Source organism: Onychostruthus taczanowskii, unplaced genomic scaffold (genome assembly GCF_017590055.1).
Source record: "Onychostruthus taczanowskii isolate IOZ18803 unplaced genomic scaffold, ASM1759005v1 scaffold450, whole genome shotgun sequence".
Classification (NCBI taxonomy): Eukaryota; Metazoa; Chordata; class Aves; order Passeriformes; family Passeridae; genus Onychostruthus; species Onychostruthus taczanowskii.
Genome location: NW_024502015.1, coordinates 4,462 through 31,320, shown reverse-complemented (window position 1 = coordinate 31,320; position 26,859 = coordinate 4,462). Strand labels below are relative to the sequence as shown.

The window sequence follows — 26,859 nt, the reverse complement described above, 5'->3', positions numbered from 1 at the left end:
GCCCTGCCCGGTATTGCCCCTGCCCGTTACCGCCCCCTGCCCGGTATTGCCCCCTGCCCGTTATTGCCCCTGCCCGGTATTGCCCCTTGCCCTGCCCGGTATTGCCCCTGCCCTGCCCGTCGTTTCCGGGCTCAGGGCAGCTCCGGTAACCCCAGAGCAGTTTCGGTGTCCCCGGGGGCGGTGTCGGTGTCCCCGGGGGCGGTGTCGGTGCGGTGTCGGTGTCCCCGGGGGCGGTGTCGGTACCGTGTCGGTGCCCCCGGGGGCGGTGTCGCTGCCGGTACCGTGTCGGTGTCCCCCCGGGGGCGGTGTCGGTGTCCCCGGGGGCGGTGTCGCTGCCGTCGCGGTGTCCCCGGGGGCGATGCGGGCGCTGAGGGCGCTGCGGCCCCGCAGGCTCCTGGCGATGGCGGCGGCGGCGGCGGCGGCGGCGGCCGGGGCCGGGGGCGTGCGGCGGAGCCCGGTGCTGAGCCCCGACTCGATGAACCCCGCCATCCGCCGCGTGGAGTACGCGGTGCGCGGCCCCATCGTGGTCCGCGCCCTGGAGCTGGAGCAGGACCTGCGCAAGGTACCGGGACACAAATCCCAGAAACGAACCGGGACAGACCCGGACCGCACCGGGACAAAGCGGGGGAAAGAGCCCGGGGCGGACCGGGGCGGGAGAGGGGAGTCCGGACCGGGACAGCCCGGGCCGGGGGGGGAAAAGGGGATTCCGGGCCGGGACACTCAGTCCTGTTCCGGACCAAAGGGATTCCGGACCGGGATAAACCGGGCCGGGGTGGGAAAAGGGGATTCCGGACCGGGATAAACCGGGCCGGGGTGGGAAAAGGGGATTCCGGACCGGGATAAACCGGACCGGGGCGGGAGAAGGGGATTCCGGACCGGGATAAACCGGGCCGGGGCGGGAGAAGGGGATTCCGGACCGGGATAAACCGGACCGGGGTGGGAAAGGGGGATTCTGGACCGGGATAAACCGGGCCGGGGCGGGAGAGGGGAGTCCGGACCGGGATAAACCGGGCCGGGGTGGGAAAAGGGGATTCCGGGCCGGGACACTCAGTCCTGGACTGGGAAAAAGGGATTCCGGACCGGGATAAACCGGGCCGGGGCGGGAGAGGGGAGTCCGGACCGGGACAGCCCGGGCCGGGGGGGGAGAAGGGGATTCCGGACCGGGGTGGGAAAAGGGATTCCGGACCGGGATAAACCGGACCGGGGTGGGAAAAGGGGATTCCGGACCGGGATAAACCGGACAGGGGGGGAGAAGGGGATTGGGGATGGGGAAATGGGATTGGGGATGGGAAAAACAGGATCGGGGACCGGGAAAAACGGGATCGGGGATGGGAAAAACGGGGAAAAACGGGATCGGGAAATGGGAAACACGGGATCGGGAAAACGGGGAAAAACGGGATCGGGGATGGGAAAAAGGGGGTTCGGGGAGCGGGGACCGGGGAAACGGGAAAAATGGGATCAGGGAGGGGAAAACGGGAAAAACGGGATCGGGGACGGGAAACGGGGAAAACGGGATCAGGGAGGGGAAAAACGGGATCAGGGATGGGAATGGTGTGGGAAAAATGGGAACAGGGACTGGGAAAAACCGGGATCAGGGACCGGGAAAATTTCCGGACCGGGATAAACCGGACCGGAGCGGGAGAAGGGGATTCCGGACCGGGATAAACCGGACCGGAGCGGGAGAAGGGATTCCGGACCGGGAACTGCCCCTAAGAACCGGGACACTCAGTCCCGGGCCGGGACCTGCCCCCTAGGAACCGGGCCAGCCCGTCCCGGACCGGGAACTGCCCCCAAGAACCGGGACAACCAGTCCGGGTCTGGGACAAGGCGATCCCGGACCGGGAACAGCCCCCAAGAACCGGGATAATCCATCCTGGACCGAGATAACCCAACCCCAAACCGAGATAAACCCCCTGGAACCGGGATAACCCCACCTGGACCGGGATATCCCGACCCCAAACCGAGATAACCCCCCCGGACCGGGATATTCCCACCCCAAACCGGGATAACCCCCCGGAACCGGGATAACCCCCTTTGGATCGGGATAACCCGACCCCAAACCGGGATAACCCCCCGGAACCGGGATAACCCCCCTGGAACCGGGATAACCCCCCGGACCGGGATATTCCCACCCCAAACCGGGATAACCCCCCCGGACCGGGATAACCCCCCCTGGAACCGGAATAACCCCCCTTGGATCTCCCTTGTCCCTGATCCCTGTCCCCACCTCATTCCTGTCCCTGTCCCTGTCCCTGTCCCCCTGTCCCTGTCCCCATCACTGTCCCCATTCCTGTCCCTGTCCCTGTGTCCCTGTCCCCGTCCCCTTGTCCGTCCCCACCTCATTCCTGACCCTGTCCCCAATCTTGTCCCTGTCCCTGTCCCCAATTCCTGTCCCTGTTGTCCCCATTCCTGTCCCTTGTCCCTGATCCCTGTCCCCACCTCATTCCTGTCCCTGTCCCTGTCCCTGTCCCCCTGTCCCTGTCCCCATCACTGTCCCCATTCCTGTCCCTGTCCCTGTGTCCCTGTCCCCGTCCCCTTGTCCGTCCCCACCTCATTCCTGACCCTGTCCCCAATCTTGTCCCTGTCCCTGTCCCTATCCCCAATTCCTGTCCCTGTTGTCCCCATTCCTGTCCCTTGTCCCTGATCCCTGTCCCCACCTCATTCCTGACCCTGTCCCCATCCCTGTCCCTGTGTCCCTGTCCCTGTCCCCTTGTCTCTGTCCCCACCCCATTCCTGACCCTGTCCCCATTCTTGTCCCTGTCCCTGTCCCTGTCCCTGTCCCTGTCCCTGTCCCCATCCCTGTCCCTGTCCCTGCTGTCCCTGTCCTCTTGTCCCTATTCCTGTCCCTTGTCTCCATCCCTGTCTCTGCTGTCCCCTCCCGTGTCCCCATCCCTGTCCCCATGCCTGTCCCTATCCCTGTTCCCAATTCCTGTCCCCTGTCCTTGTCCCTGTCCCTGATGTCCCTGTCCCCACCCCTGTCCCTGTCCTCGTCCCCGTCCCTGACCCTGACCCTTGTCCCCATCCCTGTCTCTGTCCCCATTCCTGTCCCCATCCTCGTCCCTTGTCCCTGTCCCTGTCCCCACCTCCATCTCTGTCCCTGCTGTCCCCATCCCTGTGCCCTCTCCTTGTCCCTTGTCCCCCATCCCTTGTCCCTGTCTGTGTCCCCATCCCTGTCCCCTTGTCCCTATTCCCTGTCCCTGTCCCCGTCCCTATCCCCATCCCTGTCCCCATCACTGTCCCCATCACTGTCCCTTGTCCCTGTCCCCATTCCTATCCCCGCTGTCCTCACTCCTGTCTCCATCCCTGTTCCTGTCCCCCTGTCCCTGTCCCCATTCCTGTCCCCATCCCCGTCTCCCTGTCCCTGTCCCCATTCTGTCCCCCTGTCCCTGTCCCCGCTGTCCCCAGGGTGTCCCCAAGCCCTTCACCGAGGTGATCAAGGCCAACATCGGTGACGCGCACGCCATGGGCCAGCAGCCCATCACCTTCCTGCCGTGGGTGGGTGGCACACCCCAAAACCCCAAAATCCCAAAACCCCAAAACCCCAAACCCCCAAAACCCCAAAACCCCAAACCCCCAAAAGCCAAATCTAACAAACCCCAAAATCCCCAAATCCCAAATCCAACAAAGCCCATAATCCCTGCGGCGGCCAGAGCATGGGTGGGTGGCACACCCCAAAACCCCAAAATCCCAAAACCCCAAAACCCCAACATCCCAAAACCCCAAACCCCAAAATACCAAAACCCCAAACCCCCAAAACCCAAATCTAACAAACCCCAAAATCCCCAAATCCAACAAAGCCCATAATCCCTGCGGCGGCCAGAGCGTGGGTGGGTGGCACACCCCGAAACCCCAAAATCCAAAAACCCCAAAATACCAAAACCCCAAAATCCCAAATCCCACAAAGCCCAAAATCCCAAATCCAACAAAGCCCAAAACCCCCAAATCCCAAATCCAACAAAGGCCATAATCCCTGCGGCGGCCAGAGCGTGGGTGGGTGGCACAGCCCAAATCCCAAATCCCACAAACCCCGAAATACCAAAACCCCAAAATCCCAAATCCCACAAAGCCCAAAATCCCACAAACCCCAAAATGTCAAATCCAACAGTCCCAAATCCCAAAATCTCACAAACCCCCAAATCCCAAATCCAACACCCCAAAATCCCCAAATCCCAAAATTTCAGCGTCCCAGCACCCAACTCCACCCATCCCCCAATGTCCCCCCAATGTCCCTAAAAGTCCCCAATCCCAAATATCCCCAGTGTCCCCAAGGTGTCCCCAATGTCCCCAAGGCCCCCCAATATCCCCAATATTCCCAACATCCCCAATGTCCCCCAATGTCCCCAATGTCCCCAATGTCCCCAATACCCCTGAGTGTCCCCAAAGTCCCCAATGTCCCCCCAATGTCCCCAGTGCCCCAAAGTCCCCAGTGTCCCCAGTGCCCCCAATGTCCCCCAATGTCCCCCCAATCCCTCGAATGTCCCCAATGTCCCCAATCACCCCAATGTCCCCAATACCTCTGAGTGTCCCCAATGTCCCCTGAGTGTCCTCAATGTCTCAAAGTCCCCAGTGTCCCCAGTGCCCCCCAACATCCTCAATTTCCCCAATGTCCCCAATACCCCTGAGTGTCCCCAATGTCCCCAATGTCCCCAATGCCCCTGAGTGTCCCCAATGTCCCCAATGTCCCCAATACCCCCTGAGTGTCCCCAATGTCCCCAATGTCCCCCCCAGTGTCCCCAATACCCCAATGTCCCCAGTGTCCCCAGTGTCCCCAATACCCCCTGAGTGTCCCCAATGTCCCTAATGTCCCCATACCCCAGCTGGCCTCTGTCCCCCCCGCCCACCCCGAAGTCCCCCCCACCCTGTGAGCTGTCACCCCTCGGTGACGGGCGGTGACAGGGCGGTGACAGGGCGGTGACAGGCGGTGATGGCCGGTGACAGGGCGGTGACAGGCGGTGACAGGAGGTGACAGCGCCCTTGTCGCCTGTCGCCAGGCTCGTACAGCGCCAGCCCCGGCGTGCAGCTGGTGCGCGAGAGCGTCGCGCGCTACATCGAGCGTCGCGACGGTGTCCCCGCCAGGGCCGACGACATCTTCCTGTCCACGGGCGCCAGCGACGCCATCGTGGTACGGCGACATCGCGACACGGGCCAGCCCCGCACCCCCCCCGCCCCGCCACACCGCGGGGACACCGGGCGCGGTGCCACCCCCCGGCCGTTCCCACGGCGGGCGGCGACAAAGGGACCTTTGTGCTCCGGGAGGGGGCGGGGGTGGCGTGTCGCCGGTGTCCCCACGGCTCCGCCGGGGACGGTGCCAGCTCCGCTCGGGGGGTGGCAGCGCGTTGTCGCCAAGGCCGGCTGGTTGCCGTGGCGATGGTGGCGCTGTGCTGGGGACAGCGCTGTCCCTCGCGTGTCGCCGTCCAGTTGTCCCCGAGTGGCTGTGCCCTCCTGGTCCCCACCATGTCCCCACGTCCACACCGCGTCCCCCGATGTCCCCGTGATGATGTCCCTGTGATGTCCCCGTGTCCACATCAACAGAGTCGCCAAGATGTCCCTGTGCCCCCTCCTTGTCCCCACCATGTCCCCTCATTGTCACCACGACCACCCTGGCCGTGTCCCCTCCATGTCCCCACTGCTGTCCCCTTATCATCTTCATGTCCCCTCATTGTCCCCATGTCCCCACCTCCGTGCCATCTCCACCCCAACCATGTCCCCTCACTGTCCCCTCGCTGTCCCCTCAATGTCTCGATTCCCACCCCGTCGCTGTCCCCTGATTGTCCCCTCCATGTCCCTGTTCCCACCCCACTCTGACCCCTTCATGTCCCCTGATTGTCCCCTCCATGTCCCTGTTCTCACCCCACTCTGACCCCTCTCTGTCCCCTGACTGTCCCCTCTCTGTCCCCTCTCCGTGTCCTGATTCCCACCCCACTCTGACCCCTTCCTGTCCCCTGATTGTCCCCTCCATGTCCCTGTTCTCACCCCACTCTGACCCCTCTCTGTCCCCTGACTGTCCCCTCTCTGTCCCCTCTCCGTGTCCTGATTCCCACCCCACTCTGACCCCTTCCTGTCCCCTGATTGTCCCCTCCATTTCTCGATCCCTACATCCTGACTGTCCCCTGATTGTCCCCTCCATGTCTCGATCCCCACGTCCTGACTGTCCCCTGACTGTCCCCTGATTGTCCCCTCCATGTCTCGATCCCCACCTCACTCTGACCCCTCAATGTCCACTCTCCGTCCCCTCTCTGTCCCCTGATTGTCCCCGATCCCATGCCACGACTGTCCTCTGATTGTCCCCCATCCCACTCCCTGACTGTCCCCTGACTGCCCCCTCGCTGTCCCCTGACTGTCCCCTGATTGTCCCCTCGCTGTCCCCTGACTGTCCCCTGTGTCCCCTCCCCAGAACGTGCTGAAGCTGCTGGTGTGCGGCTCGGGCTCGTCGCGCACGGGGGTGCTGATCCCGATCCCGCAGTACCCGCTGTACTCGGCGGCGCTGGCCGAGCTGGACGCGGCGCAGGTGAACTATTACCTGGCCGAGGAGCGCTGCTGGGCGCTGGACGTGGCCGAGCTGCGGCGGGCGCTGGCCGAGGGCCGCCGGCGCTGCTGCCCCCCCCCCGCTGTCCCCTGATTGTCCCCTCGCTGTCCCCTCGCTGTCCCCTGACTGTCCCCCGTGTCCCCTCCCCAGAACGTGCTGAAGCTGCTGGTGTGCGGCTCGGGCTCGTCGCGCACGGGGGTGCTGATCCCGATCCCGCAGAGCTGTCCCCTCGCTGTCCCCTCGCTGTCCCCTGACTGTCCCCCGTGTCCCCTCCCCAGAACGTGCTGAAGCTGCTGGTGTGCGGCTCGGGCTCGTCGCGCACGGGGGTGCTGATCCCGATCCCGCAGAGCTGTCCCCTCGCTGTCCCCTCGCTGTCCCCTGACTGTCCCCCGTGTCCCCTCCCCAGAACGTGCTGAAGCTGCTGGTGTGCGGCTCGGGCTCGTCGCGCACGGGGGTGCTGATCCCGATCCCGCAGAGCTGTCCCCTCGCTGTCCCCTCGCTGTCCCCTGACTGTCCCCCGTGTCCCCTCCCCAGAACGTGCTGAAGCTGCTGGTGTGCGGCTCGGGCTCGTCGCGCACGGGGGTGCTGATCCCGATCCCGCAGAGCTGTCCCCTCGCTGTCCCCTCGCTGTCCCCTGACTGTCCCCCGTGTCCCCTCCCCAGAACGTGCTGAAGCTGCTGGTGTGCGGCTCGGGCTCGTCGCGCACGGGGGTGCTGATCCCGATCCCGCAGAGCTGTCCCCTCGCTGTCCCCTCGCTGTCCCCTGACTGTCCCCCGTGTCCCCTCCCCAGAACGTGCTGAAGCTGCTGGTGTGCGGCTCGGGCTCGTCGCGCACGGGGGTGCTGATCCCGATCCCGCAGAGCTGTCCCCTCGCTGTCCCCTCGCTGTCCCCTGACTGTCCCCCGTGTCCCCTCCCCAGAACGTGCTGAAGCTGCTGGTGTGCGGCTCGGGCTCGTCGCGCACGGGGGTGCTGATCCCGATCCCGCAGAGCTGTCCCCTCGCTGTCCCCTCGCTGTCCCCTGACTGTCCCCCGTGTCCCCTCCCCAGAACGTGCTGAAGCTGCTGGTGTGCGGCTCGGGCTCGTCGCGCACGGGGGTGCTGATCCCGATCCCGCAGAGCTGTCCCCTCGCTGTCCCCTCGCTGTCCCCTGACTGTCCCCCGTGTCCCCTCCCCAGAACGTGCTGAAGCTGCTGGTGTGCGGCTCGGGCTCGTCGCGCACGGGGGTGCTGATCCCGATCCCGCAGAGCTGTCCCCTCGCTGTCCCCTCGCTGTCCCCTGACTGTCCCCCGTGTCCCCTCCCCAGAACGTGCTGAAGCTGCTGGTGTGCGGCTCGGGCTCGTCGCGCACGGGGGTGCTGATCCCGATCCCGCAGAGCTGTCCCCTCGCTGTCCCCTCGCTGTCCCCTGACTGTCCCCCGTGTCCCCTCCCCTGGGATCCATGGGATATCTCGGTTGGATCCATGGGATATCTCGGTGGGATCCATGGGATATCGAGGGTAGGATCCATGGGATATCAAGGGTAGGATCCATGGGATATCTCGGTGGGATCCATGGGATATCAAGGGTAGGATCCATGGGATATCTCGGTTGGATCCATGGGATATCTGGGATGGGATCCATGGTTTATCGAGGGTGACATAAGCCCCCGCCGTCCCCAGGCCAGGTGCAGAGCCGCGAGTGCATCGAGGAAGTGATCAAGTTCGCCTACGAGGAGAAGCTCTTCCTGCTGGCTGACGAGGTGGGCGGGGCCGCGGCCACCTGGGCGCGTCCCCCATTCCCGGGAAGAGCCCGGAATTCCCGGTGACGCGGCGGGATGTCCCCACGCCAGGTGTACCAGGACAACGTCTACGCCGAGGGCTCGGCCTTCTACTCCTTCAAGAAGGTGCTGATGGAGATGGGGCCGCCCTACTCGGACTCGGTGGAGCTGGCCTCCTTCCACTCCATCTCCAAGGGATACATGGGAGAGTGAGTCCTGGGAATGCCCTGGGAATGACAGAGGCCCCGCGGGTCCCGCCAGATGGGGGATGGAGAGGCCACCACCCCATGGATCCCCTGGGATTGGGGTCATGGATGGCATGGATTGGGGGTGGAGATGCCACCACCACCCCATGGATCCCCTGGGATTGGGGTCATGGATTGTCACGGATGGCATGGATTCGGGATGGAGAGGCCACCACCCCATGAATCCCCTGGGATTGGGGTCATGGATGGCATGGATTGGGGGATGGAGAGGCCACCAACCCATGGATCCCCTGGGATTGGGATTGGGGTCATGGATTGTCATGGATTGGGATGGAGGGGCCACCACCCCATGGATCCCCTGGGATTGGGGTCATGGATGTCATGGATTGGGGGATGGAGAGGCCACCAACCCATGGATCCCCTGGGATTGGGGTCATGGATGTCATGGATTGGGATGGAGGGGCCACCACCCCATGGATCCCCTGGGATTGGGGTCATGGATGGCATGGATGTCATCGATTTGGGATGGAGAGGCCACCACCCCATGGATCTTCCGGGACTGAGATTGGGGACATTAATGTCATGGATTCGAGATGGAGATGCCACCACCACCCCATGGATCCCCTGGGATTGGGGTAAGGATGGCATGGATTGGGGGATGGAGAGGCCACCACCCCATGGATCTCGTGGGATTGTGGTCATGGATGGCATGGATTGGAGATGGAGATGCCACCACCACCCCATGGATGCCCTGGGATTGGGCTTATGGATGTCATCGATTTGGGATGGAGATGCCACCACCACCCCATGGATCCCCTGGGGTTGGGGACATGGATTGTCATGGATGGCATGGATTGGGGGATGGAGAGGCCACCCCCCCATGGATCCCCTGGGATTGGGGTCATGGATGGCATGGATTGGGGGATGGAGAGGCCACCCCCCCATGGATCCCCTGGGATTGGGGTCATGGATGGCATGGATTGGGGGATGGAGAGGCCACCCCCCCATGGATCCCCTGGGATTGGGGTCATGGATGGCATGGATTGGGGGATGGAGAGGCCACCCCCCCATGGATCCCCTGGGATTGGGGTCATGGATGGCATGGATTGGGGGATGGAGAGGCCACCCCCCCATGGATCCCCTGGGATTGGGGTCATGGATGGCATGGATTGGGGGATGGAGAGGCCACCCCCCCATGGATCCCCTGGGATTGGGGTCATGGATGGCATGGATTGGGGGATGGAGAGGCCACCCCCCCATGGATCCCCTGGGATTGGGGTCATGGATGGCATGGATTGGGGGATGGAGAAGCCACCACCCCATGGATGCCCTGGGGTTGGGGTCATGGATTGTCATGGATGTCATTGATTTGGGATGGAGAGGCCACCACCCCATGGATCCCCTGGGATGGGTCATGGGACCCATCCATGGGTCCTGCTCCATGGGTTCCCATCCATGGATCCCCATCCCAAAATCCCATCCATGGATCCCATCCACAGATTCCCATCTATGGATCCCATCCCAAAATCCCATCCATGGATCCCATCCACAGATTCCCATCTATGGATCCCATCCATGGATCCTTCTCTGGATGTTCCCATCCATGGATCCCACCCCAAACCCCCATCCATGGATCTTCACCCACGAATCCCACCCACATCTCCTACCCATGGGTGCCTCTCCATAGCTTCCTCTCCATGGATTCCCATCCCAAACCCCCATCCATGGATCCCACCCACGGATCCCATCCATGGGTGCCTCTCCATACGTTCCTCTCCATGGATTCCCACCCCAAACCCCCATCCGTGGGTCCCATCCATGGATCCTTCTCCATAGGTTCCCATCTGTGGATCCCACCCATGGGTGCCTCTCCATAGGTTCCTCTCCATGGATCCCATCCCAAATCCCCATCCACGAATCCCACCCACATCTCCCATCCATGGGTCCTTCTCCATAGGTTCCTCTCCATGGATCCCATCCCAAACCCCCATCCATGGATCTCTGTCTATGGATCCCACCCACAAATCCCACCCACATCTCCCATCCATGGGTCCCATCCATGGATCCTTCTCCAGACGTTCACATCCGTGGATCCCATCCATACGTTCCTCTCCATGGATTCCCATCCCAAACCCTCATCCATGGATCCCATCCATGGATCCTTCTCCAGAGGTTCCTATCCATGAATCCCACCCATGGGTGCCTCTCCATAGGTTCCTATCCATGGGTCCCATCCATGGATCCTTCTCCAGAGTTTCCCATCCGTGGATCCCATCCATGGGTCCCTCTCCATAGGTTCCTCTCCATGGATTCCCATCCCAAACCCCCATCCGTGGATCCCATCCATGGATCCCATCCCAAATCCCCATCCACGAATCCCACCCACATCACCCATTCATGGGTCCTTCTCCATAGGTTCCAATCCATGGATTCCCACCCCAAACCCCCATCCATGGATCTCTGTCCATGGATCCCACCCACAAATCCCACCCACATCTCCCATCCATGGGTCCCATCCATGGATCCTTTTCCAGAAGTTCCTCTCCATGGATTCCTACCCCAAACCCCCATCCATGGGTCCCATCCATGGATCCTTTTCCAGAGGTTCCCTTCCGTGGATCCCATCTATGGGTCCCTCTCCATAGGTTCCTGTCCATGGATCCCATTCCAAACCCCCGTCCATGGATCCCATCCATGGATCCTTTGCCAGAGGTTCCTCTCCAGGGATTCCCATCCCAAACCCCCATCCATGGATCCCACCCACGGATCCCATCCATGGGTCCCTCTCCATGAATTCCCACCCCAAACTCCCTTCCATGGGTCCCATCCATGGATCCTTCTCCAGAGTTTCCCATCCGTGGATCCCATCCATGGGTCCCTCTCGATAGGTTCCTCTCCATGGATTCCCATCCCAAACCCCCATCCATGGATCCCACCCACGGATCCCATCCATGGGTGCCTCTCCAAAGATTCCTCTCCATGGATTCCCATCCCAAACCCCCATCCATGGGTCACATCCATGGATCCTTCTCCAAGGATCCCACCCGTGGCTTCCACCACCAGCCCGATCCCCATTCCCGGTTTCCCCCGTTCCCGTCCCCGTTCCCGATCCCGATGCCGGCTGCCGGCAGGTGCGGGCTGCGGGGCGGCTACATGGAGGTGGTGAACCTGCACCCCGAGGTGAAGGCGGAGCTGGCCAAGCTGGTGTCCGTGCGTCTGTGCCCGCCCGTGCCCGGACAGATGGTCCTGGACGTCGTCATGGACCCGCCCAAGCCCGGAGACCCCTCCTACGAGCGCTTCCAGGCAGTACGGAGCGGGATGGGGTCCATGGGATTGGGATCCATGGTCATGGACCCGCCCAAGCCCGGAGACCCCTCCTACGAGCGCTTCCAGGCAGTACGGAGCGGGATGGGATCCATGGGATTGGGATTGGGATCCATGGGATGGGGTCCATGGGATTGGGATCCATGGGATTGGGATCCATGGTCATGGACCCGCCCAAGCCCGGAGACCCCTCCTACGAGCGCTTCCAGGCGGTATGGGATGGACTGGGATTGGGACTGGGATTGGGATCTGTGGGATTGGGATTGAGATGGGGATTGGGATTGGGATGGGATAATGGGATAACGGGATAATGGGATAATGAATGGGATAACGGATGGGATAACAGGATGGGGTGGGGATGGGATAATGGGAGAACAGGATAATGGGGAAATAGGATAATGGGATATTGGAATAATGGGATAATGGAAAGGAATGGAGTTTAATTGGGATGAGATAATGGGATAATGAGATAATGTGGTAATGGGATAATGGGATAATGGGATGGGATGGGATAATGGGATAATGGGATAGGATGGGATAACGGGATAATGGGATGGGAATGAGATAATGGGATAATAGGATGGGATGGGGTAATGAGATAATGGGATAATGGGATAATGGGATGGGGTAATGAGATAATGGGATAATGGGATAATGGGATGGGGTAATGAGATAATGGGATAATGGGATAATGGGATGGGGTAATGAGATAATGGGATAATGAGATGGGATAATGGGATAATGAGATGGGATGGGGTAATGGGATAATGGGATAATGGGATAATGGGATAATGGGATAATGGGATAATGGGATAATGGGATAATGGGATAATGAGATGGGATGGGGTAATGGGATAATGGGATAATGGGATAATAGGATGGGATGGGGTAATGGGATAATGAGATAATGGGATAATGGGATAATGGGATAATGGGATGGGGTAATGAGATAATGGGATAATGAGATGGGATAATGGGATAATGAGATGGGATGGGGTAATGGGATAATGGGATAATGGGATAATAGGATGGGATGGGGTAATGGGATAATGAGATAATGGGATAATGGGATAATGGGATAATGGGATGGGGTAATGGGATAATGGGATAATGGGATAATGCGATAATGAGATAGTGGGGTAATGGGATAATGGGTTGGGATAATGGGATAACGGGATGGGATAATGGGACAAAAGGATGGGATAATGGGATAACGGGATGGGATAATGGGATAACGGGATGGGATAATGGGATAACGGGATGGGATAATGGGATAACGGGATGGGGTAATGGGATAATGGGTTGGGATAATGGGATAACGGGATGGGATAATGGGACAAAAGGATGGGATAATGGGATAACGGGATGGGATAGTGGGACAACGGGATGGGATAATGGGACAACGGGATGGGATAATGGGACAAAAGGATGGGATAATGGGATAACGGGATGGGATAGTGGGACAACGGGATGGGATAATGGGACAACGGGATGGGATAATGGGACAATGGGATGGGATAGTGGGCCAACGGGATGGGATAGTGGGCCAACGGGACGGGGTAGCGGGATATTGGGGTGTCCCGGATCAGAATTCCCGTGTGTCCCGGCAGGAGAAGGAGGCGGTGCTCAGCGCCCTGGCGGAGAAGGCGCGGCTGACGCAGGAGATGTTCAACCGCACGCCCGGCATCCACTGCAACCCCGTGCAGGGCGCCATGTACTCCTTCCCCCGCATCGACCTGCCGCCCCGCGCCGTGGCCGCCGCCAGGGTCCGGGAATAGCGGGAATAGCGGGAATAGCGGGAATAACGGGCCGGGTCCACGCCGGGAACGGGCGGGATCCACAGCGGGAACGGGCGGGATCCACACCGGGAATGGGCGGGATCCACACTGGGAGATGTGGGGATGGATGGGATCCCAACAACCTGGAGATGTTGGGATCCCAGCCGGGAGATGTTGGGATGAATGGATCCCAGCCTGGAGATGTTGGGATCCCAACCTGGAGATGGGATGGGCGGGATCCAAACCAGGAAACTGGGGATGGATGGGATCCCAACTGGGATGAATGGGATCACAACTGGGATGGATGGGATCCAAGCTGGGATGGATGGGATCACAACTAGGAGATGCTGGGATGGGCAAGATCCCCAAATGGGAGATGTGGAGATGGATGGGATCCCAACTGGGAGGTGTTGGAATGGGTGGGATCCCAGCCAGGAGATGTTGGGATCCCAGCCGGGAGATGTTGGGATCCCAGCCGGGAGATGTTGGGATGAATGGATCCCAGCCTGGAGATGTTGGGATCCCAACCTGGAGATGGGATGGGCGGGATCCAAACCAGGAAACTGGGGATGGATGGGATCCCAACTGGGATGAATGGGATCACAACTGGGATGGATGGGATCCAAGCTGGGATGGATGGGATCACAACTAGGAGATGCTGGGATGGGCAAGATCCCCAAATGGGAGATGTGGGGATGGATGGGATCCCAGCTGGGAGGTGTTGGAATGGGTGGGATCCCAGCCAGGAGATGTTGGGATCCCAGCCGGGAGATGTTGGGATCCCAGCCGGGAGATGTTGGGATGAATGGATCCTGACTGGGATGGGATCCCAACCTGGAGATGGGATGGGCGGGATCCAAACCAGGAAACTGGGGATGGATGGGATCCCAACTGGGATGAATGGGATCACAACTGGGATGAATGGGATCCAAACTGGGATGGATGGGATCCCAACTGGGACGGACAGGATTCCAACTGGGAGATGTTGGGAGGGATGGGATCCAAACTGGGATGGATGGGATCCCAACTGGGAGATGCTGGGATGGATAAGATTCCAATTGGGAGATGTCGGAATGGACAGGATCTCAACTGGGATGGAGAAGATCCCAACTGGGATGGATGGAATCCCAACTGGGATGGAGGGGATCACAACTGGGATGGATGGAATCCCAACTGGGATGGAGGGGATAACAACTGGGAGATGCTGGGATGGATGGGATCCAAACTGGGATGGTTGGGATCACAACTGGAAGATGCAGAGATGGGCAGGATCCCCAAATGGGAGATGTTGGAATGGATGGGATCCCAGCTGGGAGATGTTGGAATATGACGGGATCCCAACTGGGATGGACAAGATCCCAATTGGGATGGATGGAATCCCAACTGGGAGATGTTGGGATGGATGGGATCCAAACCAGGATGGGTGGGATCTGCACTGGGAACGTGGGGATGGGCAGGATCCCAACTGGGATGGGTGGGATCCCAACCTGGGAGATGTTGGGATGGACGGGATCTAAACTGGGAATACGGGGATGGACGGGATCCAAACTGGGAATATGGGGATGGACGGGATCCAAATTGGGAATATGGGGATGGACAGGATCCAAACTGGGAATATGGGGATGGACGGGATCCAGACCTGGAGTTGTTGGGATGGACGGGATTCCAGCATGGGAGATGTTGAAATGGACGGAATCCCAACTGGGATGGACAGGATCCATCCTGGGATGGACAGAATCCCAACTGGGATGGACGGGATTCCAACATGGGAGATGTTGAAATGGATGGAATCCCAACTGGGATGGACGGGATCCATCTTGAGATGGACAGAATCTCAACTGGGAGATGCTGGGATGGATGGGATCGATCCCAATCCGTGTGGGACTCATGGGGATCGATCCCAATCCGTGTGGGACTCACGGGGATCGATCCCAATCCGTGTGGGACTCGTGGGGATCGATCCCAATCCATGTGGGACTCGTGGGGATCGATCCCAATCCACGTGGGGAGTATGGGATGAGCCCTCGGCCCCCTGCTGGATCGGATCCCCGTTTTTCCGACCCCGGAATTCCATCCCGAATTCCCAGGAGAAGAAGCAGGCCCCGGACATGTTCTTCTGCATGAGGCTCCTGGAGGAAACCGGGATCTGCGTCGTCCCAGGAAGCGGCTTCGGACAGAAGGAAGGCACCTACCACTTTCGGTAGGATCCCACCCCAAATTCCCTGTTCTGGGGAGATCCCACCCCAAATTCCCTGTGCCTGGGAGATCCCACCCCAAATTCCCTGTGCCTGGGAGATCCCACCCCAAATTCCCTGTGCCTGGGAGATCCCACCCCAAATTCCCTGTGCCTGGGATCCCCCACCCCAAATTCCCTGTTCCCTATCCCAAATTCTCAAATTCCCCCATCCCAAATCCCCAAATCCCCCATCCCAAATTTCCCCCATCCTGAATTCCCAAATCCCCAAATCCTAAAATTCCTCCACCCCAAATCCCCCATCCAAATTCCCTGTTCCCCCATCCCAAAACCCCAAATCCCCCTGTCCCAAATTCCCAAATCCGCTCATCCCAAATCCCCTGTTCCCACATCCCAAATCCTCAAAACCTCAAACTCCAAATCCCCAAACCCCAAATCTCAAACCCCAAATCCCAAATCCCCAAATCTCCAATCCCCAAATCTCCAATCCCCAAACCCCAAATCCCCAAACCCCAAATCCCAAATCTCAAACACCAAATCCCAAATCCCCAAATCTCCAATCCCCAAATCTCCAATTCCCACACCCCAAATCCCCAAATCCCAAATCCCCAAACCCCAAATCCCCAAACCCCAAATCCCCAAACCCCAAATCTCCAAATCCCAAACCCAAATCCCAAATCCCAAATCCCAAATTCCCCCATCCTAAGTCCCAAATCTCCAATTCCCAAACCCAAATCCCCAAATCCCAATCCCCAATCCTCAAATCCCCATACCCCAAACCCCAAATCCCAAACCCAAATCCCAAATCCCCAAACCCCAAATCCCCAAATCTCCAATCCCCAAATCTCCAATTCCCAAACCCCAAATCCCAAATTCCCCCATCCTAAATCCCAAATCACCAATTCCCACACCCCAAATCCCAAACCCAAATCTCCAATCCCCAAATCTCAAACCCCAAATCCCAAACCCCAAATACCACAACACTTGGGAATTCCAGTTCCTCCATTCCTTGGGAATTCTGTCTTGTCCAAGCCTTGGGAATTTCAGCTTCTTCGATCCTTGGGAATTCCAGTTCCTCCGATTCTTGGGAATTCCAGCTCATCCAATTCTTGGGAATTCCAGTTCCTCCGATTCTTGGGAATTCCAGTTCCTCCAACCCTTGGGAATTCCAGTTCCAACCCTTTGGATTCCAGCTCCAGTCCTTGGGAATTCCTCCTCCAACCCCTGGGAATTCCAGATCCTCCAGTCCTTGGGAATTCCTCCTCCAACCCTTGGGAATTCCTCCTCCAACCCTTGGGAATTCCAGCTCCAACCCTTGGGAATTCCAGCTCCTCCAACCCTTGGGAATTCCTCCTCCAACCCTTGGGAATTCCAGCTCCTCCAGTCCTTGGGAATTCCTCCTCCAACCCTTGGGAATTTCTCCGCCAACCCTTGGGAATTCCAGTTCCTCCAGTCCTTGGGAATTCCAGCTCCTCCAGTCCTTGGGAATTCCAGCTCCTCCAACCCTTGGGAATTCCAGCTCCATTTCATCCTGGAAAAGGGGATTTTGGATCTGGATTTTTTTCCCGGATCCCGGTCTGGGATCGCTCGGCTCTGTGTTCTGCCATGGAATTCCCGGGCAAGGTTTTTGGGGTTTTCCTGGATCCGGAAGCTCCAGAGCCTGTTCCCGACAAATCCCGAATTGGGATTGGGGTTCCCAGGGGATTTGGGATCAGGAGAATTCCCGCAGGAATTGGGCGTGGAAGCGGCGGAGGAGCAGCAGCGCCCACTGCAGCAGGGACGGCCTGGGGACAAACCCCAAATCCCAAAGTCCCGAAATCCCCAAATCTTCAAATCCCAAAGTCCCAAAATCCCCAAATCCTGAAACCCCAAATCCCAAAGTCTCGAAATCCCCAAACCTTCAAATCCCAAAGTCCCAAAATCCCCAAATCCTGAAATCCCAAATCCCAGCATCCCCAAATCCCAGCGTATCCTGACCTCCCAGCATCCCCAAATCCTAAAGTTCTGAAATCCCCAAATTCCAAGGTCCCCAAATCCCCACATCAAGTCCTCAAATCACGAGATCCCAAATCCCTAAATCCCCAAATCCTGAAATCCCAAATCCCAAAGTCTCGAAATCCCCAAATCTTCAAATCGCAGCGTCCCCAAATCCCAGAGTCCAGACATCCCCAAATTCTGAAATCCCAAATCCCCAAATCCCAAAGTCCCAAATTTCCCAAATTCCAAAGTCCCCAAATTCCCAAATCAAATCCTGAAATCCCCAAATCCCAAAGTCCTCAAATCCCAAAATGCCAAATCCCTAAATCCCCAGAGTCTCAAAATCCCCAAATCTCCAAATCCCAAAGTCCCCAAATCTCAAAGTTCTGAGATCCCAAAGTCCCAAAATCCCAAAGTCCCAAAATCCCCAAATCCCAGCATGGCAGCATTCCAAAATCTCAGCGTCCCAGTATCCACCAATCCCAAAATCCAAGACCCAAAATCCCATCATCCCAACAACCTCGAATCCCAACAGCCCAAAATCCCAACAGCCCAAAATCCCAAAATTCCAGCATTCAACACCCCAAATCCCCAAATCCCAACACCCCAAAATCCTAAACCCCAAACCCCAACATCCCCAAATCCCAATGCCCAACATCCCAACATCCAAGATCCCGGCATTCCAAAATTCCGAAATCCCAACACCCAACAGCCCCAAAGCCCAAAATGCACAACCCAAAATCCGAACACCCGAAAATCCCAACATCCGCACCCGAAATCCCAACATTCCTAAATCCCAACATCCAACATCAGCTCACGACTCCAACGCGACGAAATCCAAAAATCCTGGAATCCCAATGTCCAACACCTGAAATCCCCAAATCCCGAAATCCCGAAATCCCGACACCCCACAATCCCAAAATCTAACATCCCAAAATCCCAATGCCCAGCATCCCAAAATCCCAAGATCTCAAAATCCCCAAATCCAACACCCCAACATGGCTAAATCCCAACACAACACAGCCCCAAATCCCAAAATCCCAAAATTCCAACATCCAAAGTCCCAAAACCCTGGAATCCTAAAATTCCAACATTTCAAAATCTCAAAATCCCAAAATCCGAGACCCAACACCCAAAATCCCAAGATGCAACATCCCCAAATGGCAAAATCTTGATATCCAAAGCCCCAAATCCCAACACCCAATATCCCAAAATCCCAATATCCCAAAATCCCAACACCCCAAAATCCTGGAAATCCAAATCCCAACACCCCGAAATTCCAAAATTCCAACATCCCAAGATCTCAAAATCCAGCACGCAACATCCCAAAATCCCAACACACAAAATCTCCAAATCCCAAAATCCCAAGACCTCAAAATGACAAAATCCAACACCCAATATCCCAAAATCCTGAAATCCCAACACCCCAAAATTCCAAAATCCCAAAATCCTGAAATTCCAAAATCCAACAGCCCAGTCCTGAAATCCCGAAATCCCGAAATCCCAACATTCAACATCCTGAAATCCAAGACCCCAAATCCCACAACAGCCCAAAATCCCGAAATCCCCAAATCCCAACAACCCCGAAATCCCCAAATCCAAAAATCCCAAAATCCCCAAATCCCAACCGCACCCTTCCAATATCCCCAACGTCTCCATGTCCTCCCGGTGTCCCCAGGGTGTCCCCAGGATGTCCCCAGGGTGCCCCCAATGTCCCCATGGTGTCCCCAGGGTGTCCCCAGGGTGTCCCCAAGGTGTCCCTGTGTCCTCCTGGTGTCCCCGGGGTGTCCCCAATGTCCCCAGCATGCCCCACGTCCTCAGAGTTCCCGGTGTCACCAGGGTGTCCCCAGGGTGTCCCCATGTCCCCAGGGTGTCTCATCACCCCCTCCAGTGTCCCCTGTCAGGGGGTGCCTCCTGTCCCCCGTGTCCCGTGTCCCCAGTGTCCCGTGTCCCCCCCGGACTGTCCCTGTCCCCATCCCTGTCCCCATCCCTGTCCCCAGTGTCCCCAGTCCCCAGTGCCTCCTGTCCCCAGTGTCCCGTGTCCCCCCAGACTGTCCCTGTCCCCATCCCTGTCCCCACGGGGTGCTGGCAGCGCTGGGACCTGTCCCAAATCTCTCCCCATGGATCCCCAGTGAAACCGCAGAATTCCCGTTCCCTTCCCAAAACGGAATTCCCGTTCCCTTCCCAAAACGGAATTCCCGTTCCCTTCCCAAAACGGAATTCCCGTTCCCTTCCCAAAACGGAATTCCCGTTCCCTTCCCAAAACGGAATTCCCGCTCCCTTCCCAAAACGGAATTCCCGTTCCCTTCCCAAAAGGGAATTTCCTTTCGGGAAGGGAGCGGCAATCCCGGGACCCCGCAGCGCGCGGCTCCGAGGGATACGGGATCGAAGGAAACGGCCCCAAAACCCCCAAACCCCGGCAATCGGGGCCTCGGTGCCCGCGGGAGAACGGCACCGAGGGGCAGAACGGAGCTCAGAGCGCAGGCGCGGCACGGCTGCAGGGGAGGGGGGAGCCGGCGGCTGTCCCTGTCCCCCCGTGTCACCTCCGTGTCACCTCCCCTGTCCCCCGGGAATGTCCCCTCCTGTCCCCCCGGGAATGTCCCCCCGGGAATGTCCCCTCCTGTTCCCTGGGAATGTCCCCTCCGTGTCCCCCGGGATGTCCCCGCTGTCCCCCAGGCTGACTCGGTGTCCCCATTCCCGGATTTTCGCCCCCGTGCCAATCCCCGAACTTTTGGGATCCCGGCTCTGCCCGAGGCCTCCAATAAAATCCTGGAAAAAAATCCCAATAAAACAAATAATGAATTTTACCTTTTTGTTTCAATCCTGAAAAATCCCAAAAAAAATCCTCAAAAAATCCCAATAAAATCCTGAAAACATCCTGAAAAAACCCTGAAAAAATTCCAATAAAATCCTGAAAATTCCCAATAAAATCCCCCAAAAATCCTGAAAAAATCCCAATAAAATCCCCCAAAAATCCCAATAAAATCCCGAAAAAATCCCAATAAAATCCCCAAAAAATCCTGAAAAAATCCCAATAAAATCCCAAAAAATCTTGATAAAATCCCAATAAAATCCTGGAAAAAAATCCCAATAAAACAAATAATGAATTTTACCTTTTTTTTTTTCTTTTTTTTAACAAAACACTCTCCAAACTCCAAATTTTTAACATTTCTTTATTAAATAAAATCCCCAAAAAATCCCCAAGAAACCCCAATAAAAACCCCAAAATCTGTTCCTGAAATCCTGAAAAAATCCCCAAAAAAATCCTGAGGAAATTCCAATAAAATCCCGGAAAAATCCTGAAAAAAATCCCCCCAAAATTCCAATAAAATCCTGAAAAAAATTCCAATAAAATCCTCAAAAATCCCCCAAAAATTCCAATAAAATCCTGAAAAATCCCCAAAAAATCCCCCCAAAATCCTGAAGAAATTCCAATAAAATCCCGAAAAAATCCTGAAAAAAATCCCCAAAAAATTCCAATAAAATCCTCAAAAAATCCCCCAAAATTCCAATAAAATCCTGAAAAATCCCAAAAAAATCCCAACCCCCCCCCAAATTCCAATAAAATCCTGAAAAATCCCAAAAAAAATCCCAAAAAAATTCCTGAAAAAATCCCAAAAAAATCCCCAAAAAAATCCACCAAAAAATCCTGAAAAACCCCGAAAAAATTCCAATAAAATCCTGAAAAAATCCCCAAAAAATCCCAATAAAATCCTCAAAAAATCTCCACAAAATCCCGAAAAAATCCCAATAAAATCCCAAAAAAATCCCAAAAAAATCCCCCAAAAATCCCAATAAAATCCCCCAAAAAACCCCAATAAAATCCCGATTTTCCGTGCAGCGTCTCCGATGAAATTCCCGATGTTTTTCCCCGAAATTTTTGGATTTTTTCCCCAAAGTTTTTCCCAAATTTTGGGGTTTTCCCTGAATTTTTTCAGTTTTTTCCCCTGATTTTTAGGGTTTTCCCTCGTTTTGGGGTTTTTTTTCTGATTTTTTTTGTGTTTTTCCTGAAGTTTTTGGGATTTTTTCCTCGAATTTTTTTGGTTTTTTCCCAAATTTTTTTTGTTTTTCATGAAATTTTTTTGGGTTTTTTTTCCGAATTTTTTTGGTTTTTTTTTCCCCTAAATTTCCCAATGTTCATCCCAAAGTTTTTGGGCTTTTCCCCTGAATTTTTTGGAGTTTTTTCCCAAATTTCTCCCAAATTTTTTTTGGTTTTTCCTGAAATTTTTGGGTTTTTTCCCAAATTTTTTTTAGGTTTTTCTCTCCCAAATTTTGGGGTTTCTTTCCTGATTTTTTTTTTTCCCCCAAATTTGATCCTTTTTTCCCTGCAGTTATTTGGGTTTTTTCCTGGTTTTTTTGGGTGTTTTTTTTCCCCCATTTTTTGGGTTTTCCCCCGATTTTTTTGGTTTTTTTTTTCCCGATTTTTTTTTTTTGGTTTTTTTCCCCCAATTTTTTTGGTATTTTTCCCACTTTTTTGGGGTTTTTTTTTTCCCCAATTTTTTTTTGGGTTTTTTTCCCCCATTTTTTTTGGTATTTTCCCCGCTTTTTTGGTTTTTTTTTTCCCCCAATTTTTTTTTGGTTTTTTCCCCCGATTTTTTTTTTTTTGTTTTTTTCCCAATTTTTTGGGGTTTTTACCTGATTTTTTGGTGTTTTTTTTCCCGATTTTTTTGTGGTTTTTTCCTGATTTTTTTTGGTATTTTTTCTGATTTTTTGGGTATTTTTCCCGATATTTTGGTTTTTTTTTCCCGACTTTTTCAGGTTTTTTCCAGATTTTTTGGCGGTTTTTTTTTCTGATTTTTTTGGTTTTTTTCCCAATTTATTTGGGTTTTTCCCCAATTCATTTTGGGTTTTTTTTTCTGATTTTTTTAGGGTTTTTTTTTCTGATTTTTTGAGGTTTCTTTTCTGATTTTTTTTTTTCCCCCCGATTTTTTGGGGTTTTTTCCCCAATTTTTTTTGGTTTTTTTTTTTTTTTTCCCGATTTTTTTGGGGGTTTTTTCCGGTTTTTTTGGGGTTTTTTCCTCTTTTTTTTTTGTTTTTCCCTGATTTTTTTGGGATTCTTCCCCAATTTTTTTTTTCCCCCCGATTTTTTTGTGTTTTTTCCCCCAATTTTTTTGGTTTTTCCCCGATTTTTTTTTTTGTTTTTTCCCCAATTCTTTTTGGGTTTTTTTCCCGATTTTTTTGGGGTTTTTTTTCCGGATTTTTTTTGGTTTTTGTTTTTTTTCCCCTAGTTTTTTTGGGGTTTTCCCTGATTTTTTTGGGTTTTTTTCCCGATTTTTTTGGTTTTTTCTCCCGATTTTTTTGGGGTTTTTTTCCGCTTTTTTGGGTGTTTTTTCCCATTGTTTTGGGGTTTTTTTTCCCGACTTTTTCAGGTTTTTTCCGGATTTTTTGGGCTTTTTGGTTTTTTTTCCCTAGTTTTTTTTGGGTTTTTCCCTGATTTTTTTGGGTTTTTTTCCCGATTTTTTGGGTATTTTTCCCGATATTTTGGGGTTTTTTTTCCCCGACTTTTTCAGGTTTTTTCCGGATTTTTTGGGCTTTTTGGTTTTTTTTCCCTAGTTTTTTTTGGGTTTTTCCCTGATTTTTTTGTGTTTTTTCCCCGATTTCTTTGGGTTTTTTCCCTGATTTTTTTGGGTTTTTTCCCCAATTTTTTTGGGTGTTTTTCCCGATTTTTTTTGGTTTTTTTCTGGATTTTTTGGAGTTTTTGTTTTTTTTTTTCTCTATTTTTTGGGTTCCTCCCCCAATTTTTTTGTTTTTTCCCCCAATTTTTTTTGTTTTTTCCCCGATTTTTTGGTTTTTTTCCCCAATTTTTTCGTTTTCCCCCCATTTTCGTTTCCCCGGGGTTCCGGGACGCGAGGGCTCAGCGCCAGGCCAGGACCTCGCGGGCGGCGAGGCGCGCCAGGCTGCCGAACTGCAGCCGCAGCAGGCGGCGCCAGAAGCGGCGATCGCGGCCGAACAGCGGCGCCGGGAAACGGGGAGAGCCTGCGGGGGGAGAGGGGGGGTTCCCAAAATCCGGAATGCCCAAAATCCGGAACGCCCAAAATCCGGAACGCCCAAATTCCTGAAATCCCAAAATCCGGAACGCCCAAAATGCTGAAATCCCAAAATCCTGAATGCCCAAAATCCCGAGTGCCCAAAATCCCAAGTGCCCAAAATGCTGAAATCCCAAAATCCGGAACGCCCAAAATCGTGAAATCCCAAAATCCGGAACGCCCAAAATGCTGAAATCCCAAAATCCGGAACGCTCGAAATCCTGAAATCCCAAAATCCGGAATGCCCAAAATCCGGAGTGCCCAAAAGGCTGAATGGCCAAAAATCCCAAATTCCCAAAATCCCAAATGCCCAAAATCCCGAAATCCCAAAGTGCTGAGTGCCCCAAATCCCGAATTCCCAAAAATCCCGAATACCCAAAACCCTGAATTCCCAAAATCCTGAATTCCCAAAATCCCGAATTCCCAAAATCCCGAGTGCCCAAAAATCCCAAACCCCCGATTCCCCAAAATCTCAAAAATCCCAAAAACCTGAACTCCCAAATGCCCAATATCACAAAAATCCCAAATTCCCAAAAATCCCAAACCCCAAAAAATCCCAAAATCCTGAAATCCCAAAAATCAAAATAAAATGCTGAAATCCCAAAATCCGGAACGCCCAAAATCCGGAACGCCCAAAATGCTGAAATCCCAAAATCCCGAATTCTCAAAAATCCCAAATTCCCAAAATCCCGAATTCCCAAAATTCTGAATGCCCTAAAACCCAAATTCCCAAAATCCCGAATGCCCCAAAATCCCGAATGCCCAAAATCCTGAAATCCCAAATCCCGAATGCCCAAAAATCCCGAATTCCCAAAATCCCGAATTCTCAAAAATCCCAAATTCCCAAAATCCCAAATTCCCAAAATCCTGAATGCCCAAAAATCCCGAATTCCCAAAATCCCGAATTCCCCAAATCCCGAATTCCCAAAATGCCGAATGGCCAAAAATGCCGAATTCCCAAAATCCCAAATTCCCAAAATGCTGAATGCCCAAAATGTTGAATGCCCAAAATCCCAAATGCCCAAAATCCTGAAATCCCAAAGTGCTGAGTGCCCAAAATCCTGAATGCCCAAAAATCCTGAGTGCCCAAAATCCCAAAATCCTGAATGCCCAAAATCCGGAACACTCAAAATCCTGAATTCCCAAAATTTTGAATGCCCTAAAACCCGAATTCCCAAAGTCCCGAATTCCCAAAATCCCGAATGCCCAAAAATCCCAAACCCCCGATTCCCCAAAATCTCAAAAATCCCAAAAACCTGAACTCCCAAATGCCCAATATCACAAAAATCCCAAATTCCCAAAAATCCCAAACCCCAAAAAATCCCAAAATCCTGAAATCCCAAAAATCAAAATCCCTAAATCCCAAATCCCCAAGTCCCAAATTCCCAAAAATCCCAACCAGATTCCCAAAAAATCTCTAAAATCCCAAATAAAAAAAATCCCCGAAACCCCCCCAAATTCCCAAAAATCCGAAATCCCCAAATTTCCAACAATCCCCAAATCTCAAAAATCAAATTCCCAAAAATCCCCAAAAACCCCAAGAAAAAATTTCCAAAATCCCCAAAATTCAACAAATCTGAAATCCCCAAAAATCCCAAAATTCCAAAATCCCCAAAAATCCCAAAATTCCAAAATCCCCAAAAATCCCAAAATTCCAAAATCCCCAAAAATCCCAAAATTCCAAAATCCCCAAAAATCCCAAAATTCCAAAATCCCCAAAAATCCCAAAATTCCAAAATCCCCAAAAATCCCAAAATTCCAAAATCCCCAAAAATCCCAAAATTCCAAAATCCCCAAAAATCCCAAAATTCCAAAATCCCCAAAAATCCCAAAATTCCAAATCCCAAAAATCCAAAATCCCCAAAATCCAATGAAAATTCCCAAAATCTCAAGCCCAAAATCCTCCAAAAATTCCCTAAAATCTCCCAAAATTCCAGTCTCAATTCCCAAAAATCCCAAAAATCCCAAAAATCCCAAAAATCCCAAATTCGTTTTTTCAACAATTCCTCAAATTTTCCTCCAAATTTTTCCCGGTTTTTGCCCCAAATTTGGGGTTTAGGTATTTTGGAAATTTCGGATTTTGGGATTTTTGGGAATTCCGGGATTGGGATTTTGGGGATTTGGGGAATTCTGGGATTGGGATTTTTGGGATTTTTTAAATGTTGGGAATTCTGGCATTGGGATTTTGGGAATTTTTGGATTTTGGGAATTCTGGAATTGGGTTTTTGGGAATTTTCGGATTTTGGGAATTCTGGAATTGGGTTTTTGGGAATTTTCGGATTTTGGGAATTCTGGCATTGGGATTTTGGGGATTTTGGGAATTCTGGCATTGGGATTTTGGGGATTTTGGGAATTCTGGCATTGGGATTTTGGGGAATTCTAGGTTTGGGATTTTGGGAATTTTTGGGAATTCTGGCATTGGGATTTTGGGGAATTCTAGGTTTGGGATTTTGGGAACTTTGGGAATTCTGGCATTGGGATTTGGGGAATTTTTGGGAATTCTAGGTTTGGGATTTGGGGGAATTCTAGGTTTGGAATTTTTGGGATTTTGGGAACTTTGGCATTGGGATTTTGGGAATTTAGAGATTGGGATTTTCGGGATTTTTGGATTTTGGGAATTCTGGCACTGGGATTTTGGGAACTTTGGGAATTCTGGCATTGGGATTTTGGGAATTTTGGGTAATTTGGTGTTTTTGGGAATTGTAGGTTTGAGATTTTTGGGAATTTGGGATTTTTGGGAATTCTGGGATTGGTTTTTTTTTTAATTCTGGGATTGGGATTTTCAGGATTTTTGGGAATTCTGGGATTGGGATTTTGGGGATTTTTGGGAATTTTGGGATTGGAATTTTTGGGATTGTTGGGATTTTGGGGAATTCTGGCAGTGGGATTTTTGGGAATTCTGGGATTGGGATTTATAAGTCTTTTAAATTTTTGGGAATTTGGGAATTTTGGGATTGGGATTTTGGGAATTTTTGGGAATTCTGGCATGCGGATTTTGGGAATTCTAGGTTTGGGATTTTTGGGATTTTGGGAATTCTGGCATTGGGATTTTGGGGATTTTGGGAATTCTGGCA

General features: G+C 53.6%; 1 protein-coding gene across 1 annotated transcript; it reads left to right on the top strand.

Moving 5' to 3' along the window:
* Positions 1 to 332: 332 nt before the first annotated feature.
* LOC121341203 (alanine aminotransferase 2-like) lies at positions 333 to 15,803 on the top strand. The gene is given in 10 exon segments (XM_041414545.1): positions 333 to 562; positions 3,406 to 3,499; positions 3,961 to 3,990; positions 4,992 to 5,122; positions 6,395 to 6,643; positions 8,167 to 8,262; positions 8,353 to 8,489; positions 11,618 to 11,792; positions 13,421 to 13,576; positions 15,676 to 15,803. Coding segments are annotated over 10 exon segments (1,389 nt in total). The 5' UTR covers positions 333 to 358; the 3' UTR covers positions 15,793 to 15,803.
* Positions 15,804 to 26,859: the final 11,056 nt, after the last annotated feature.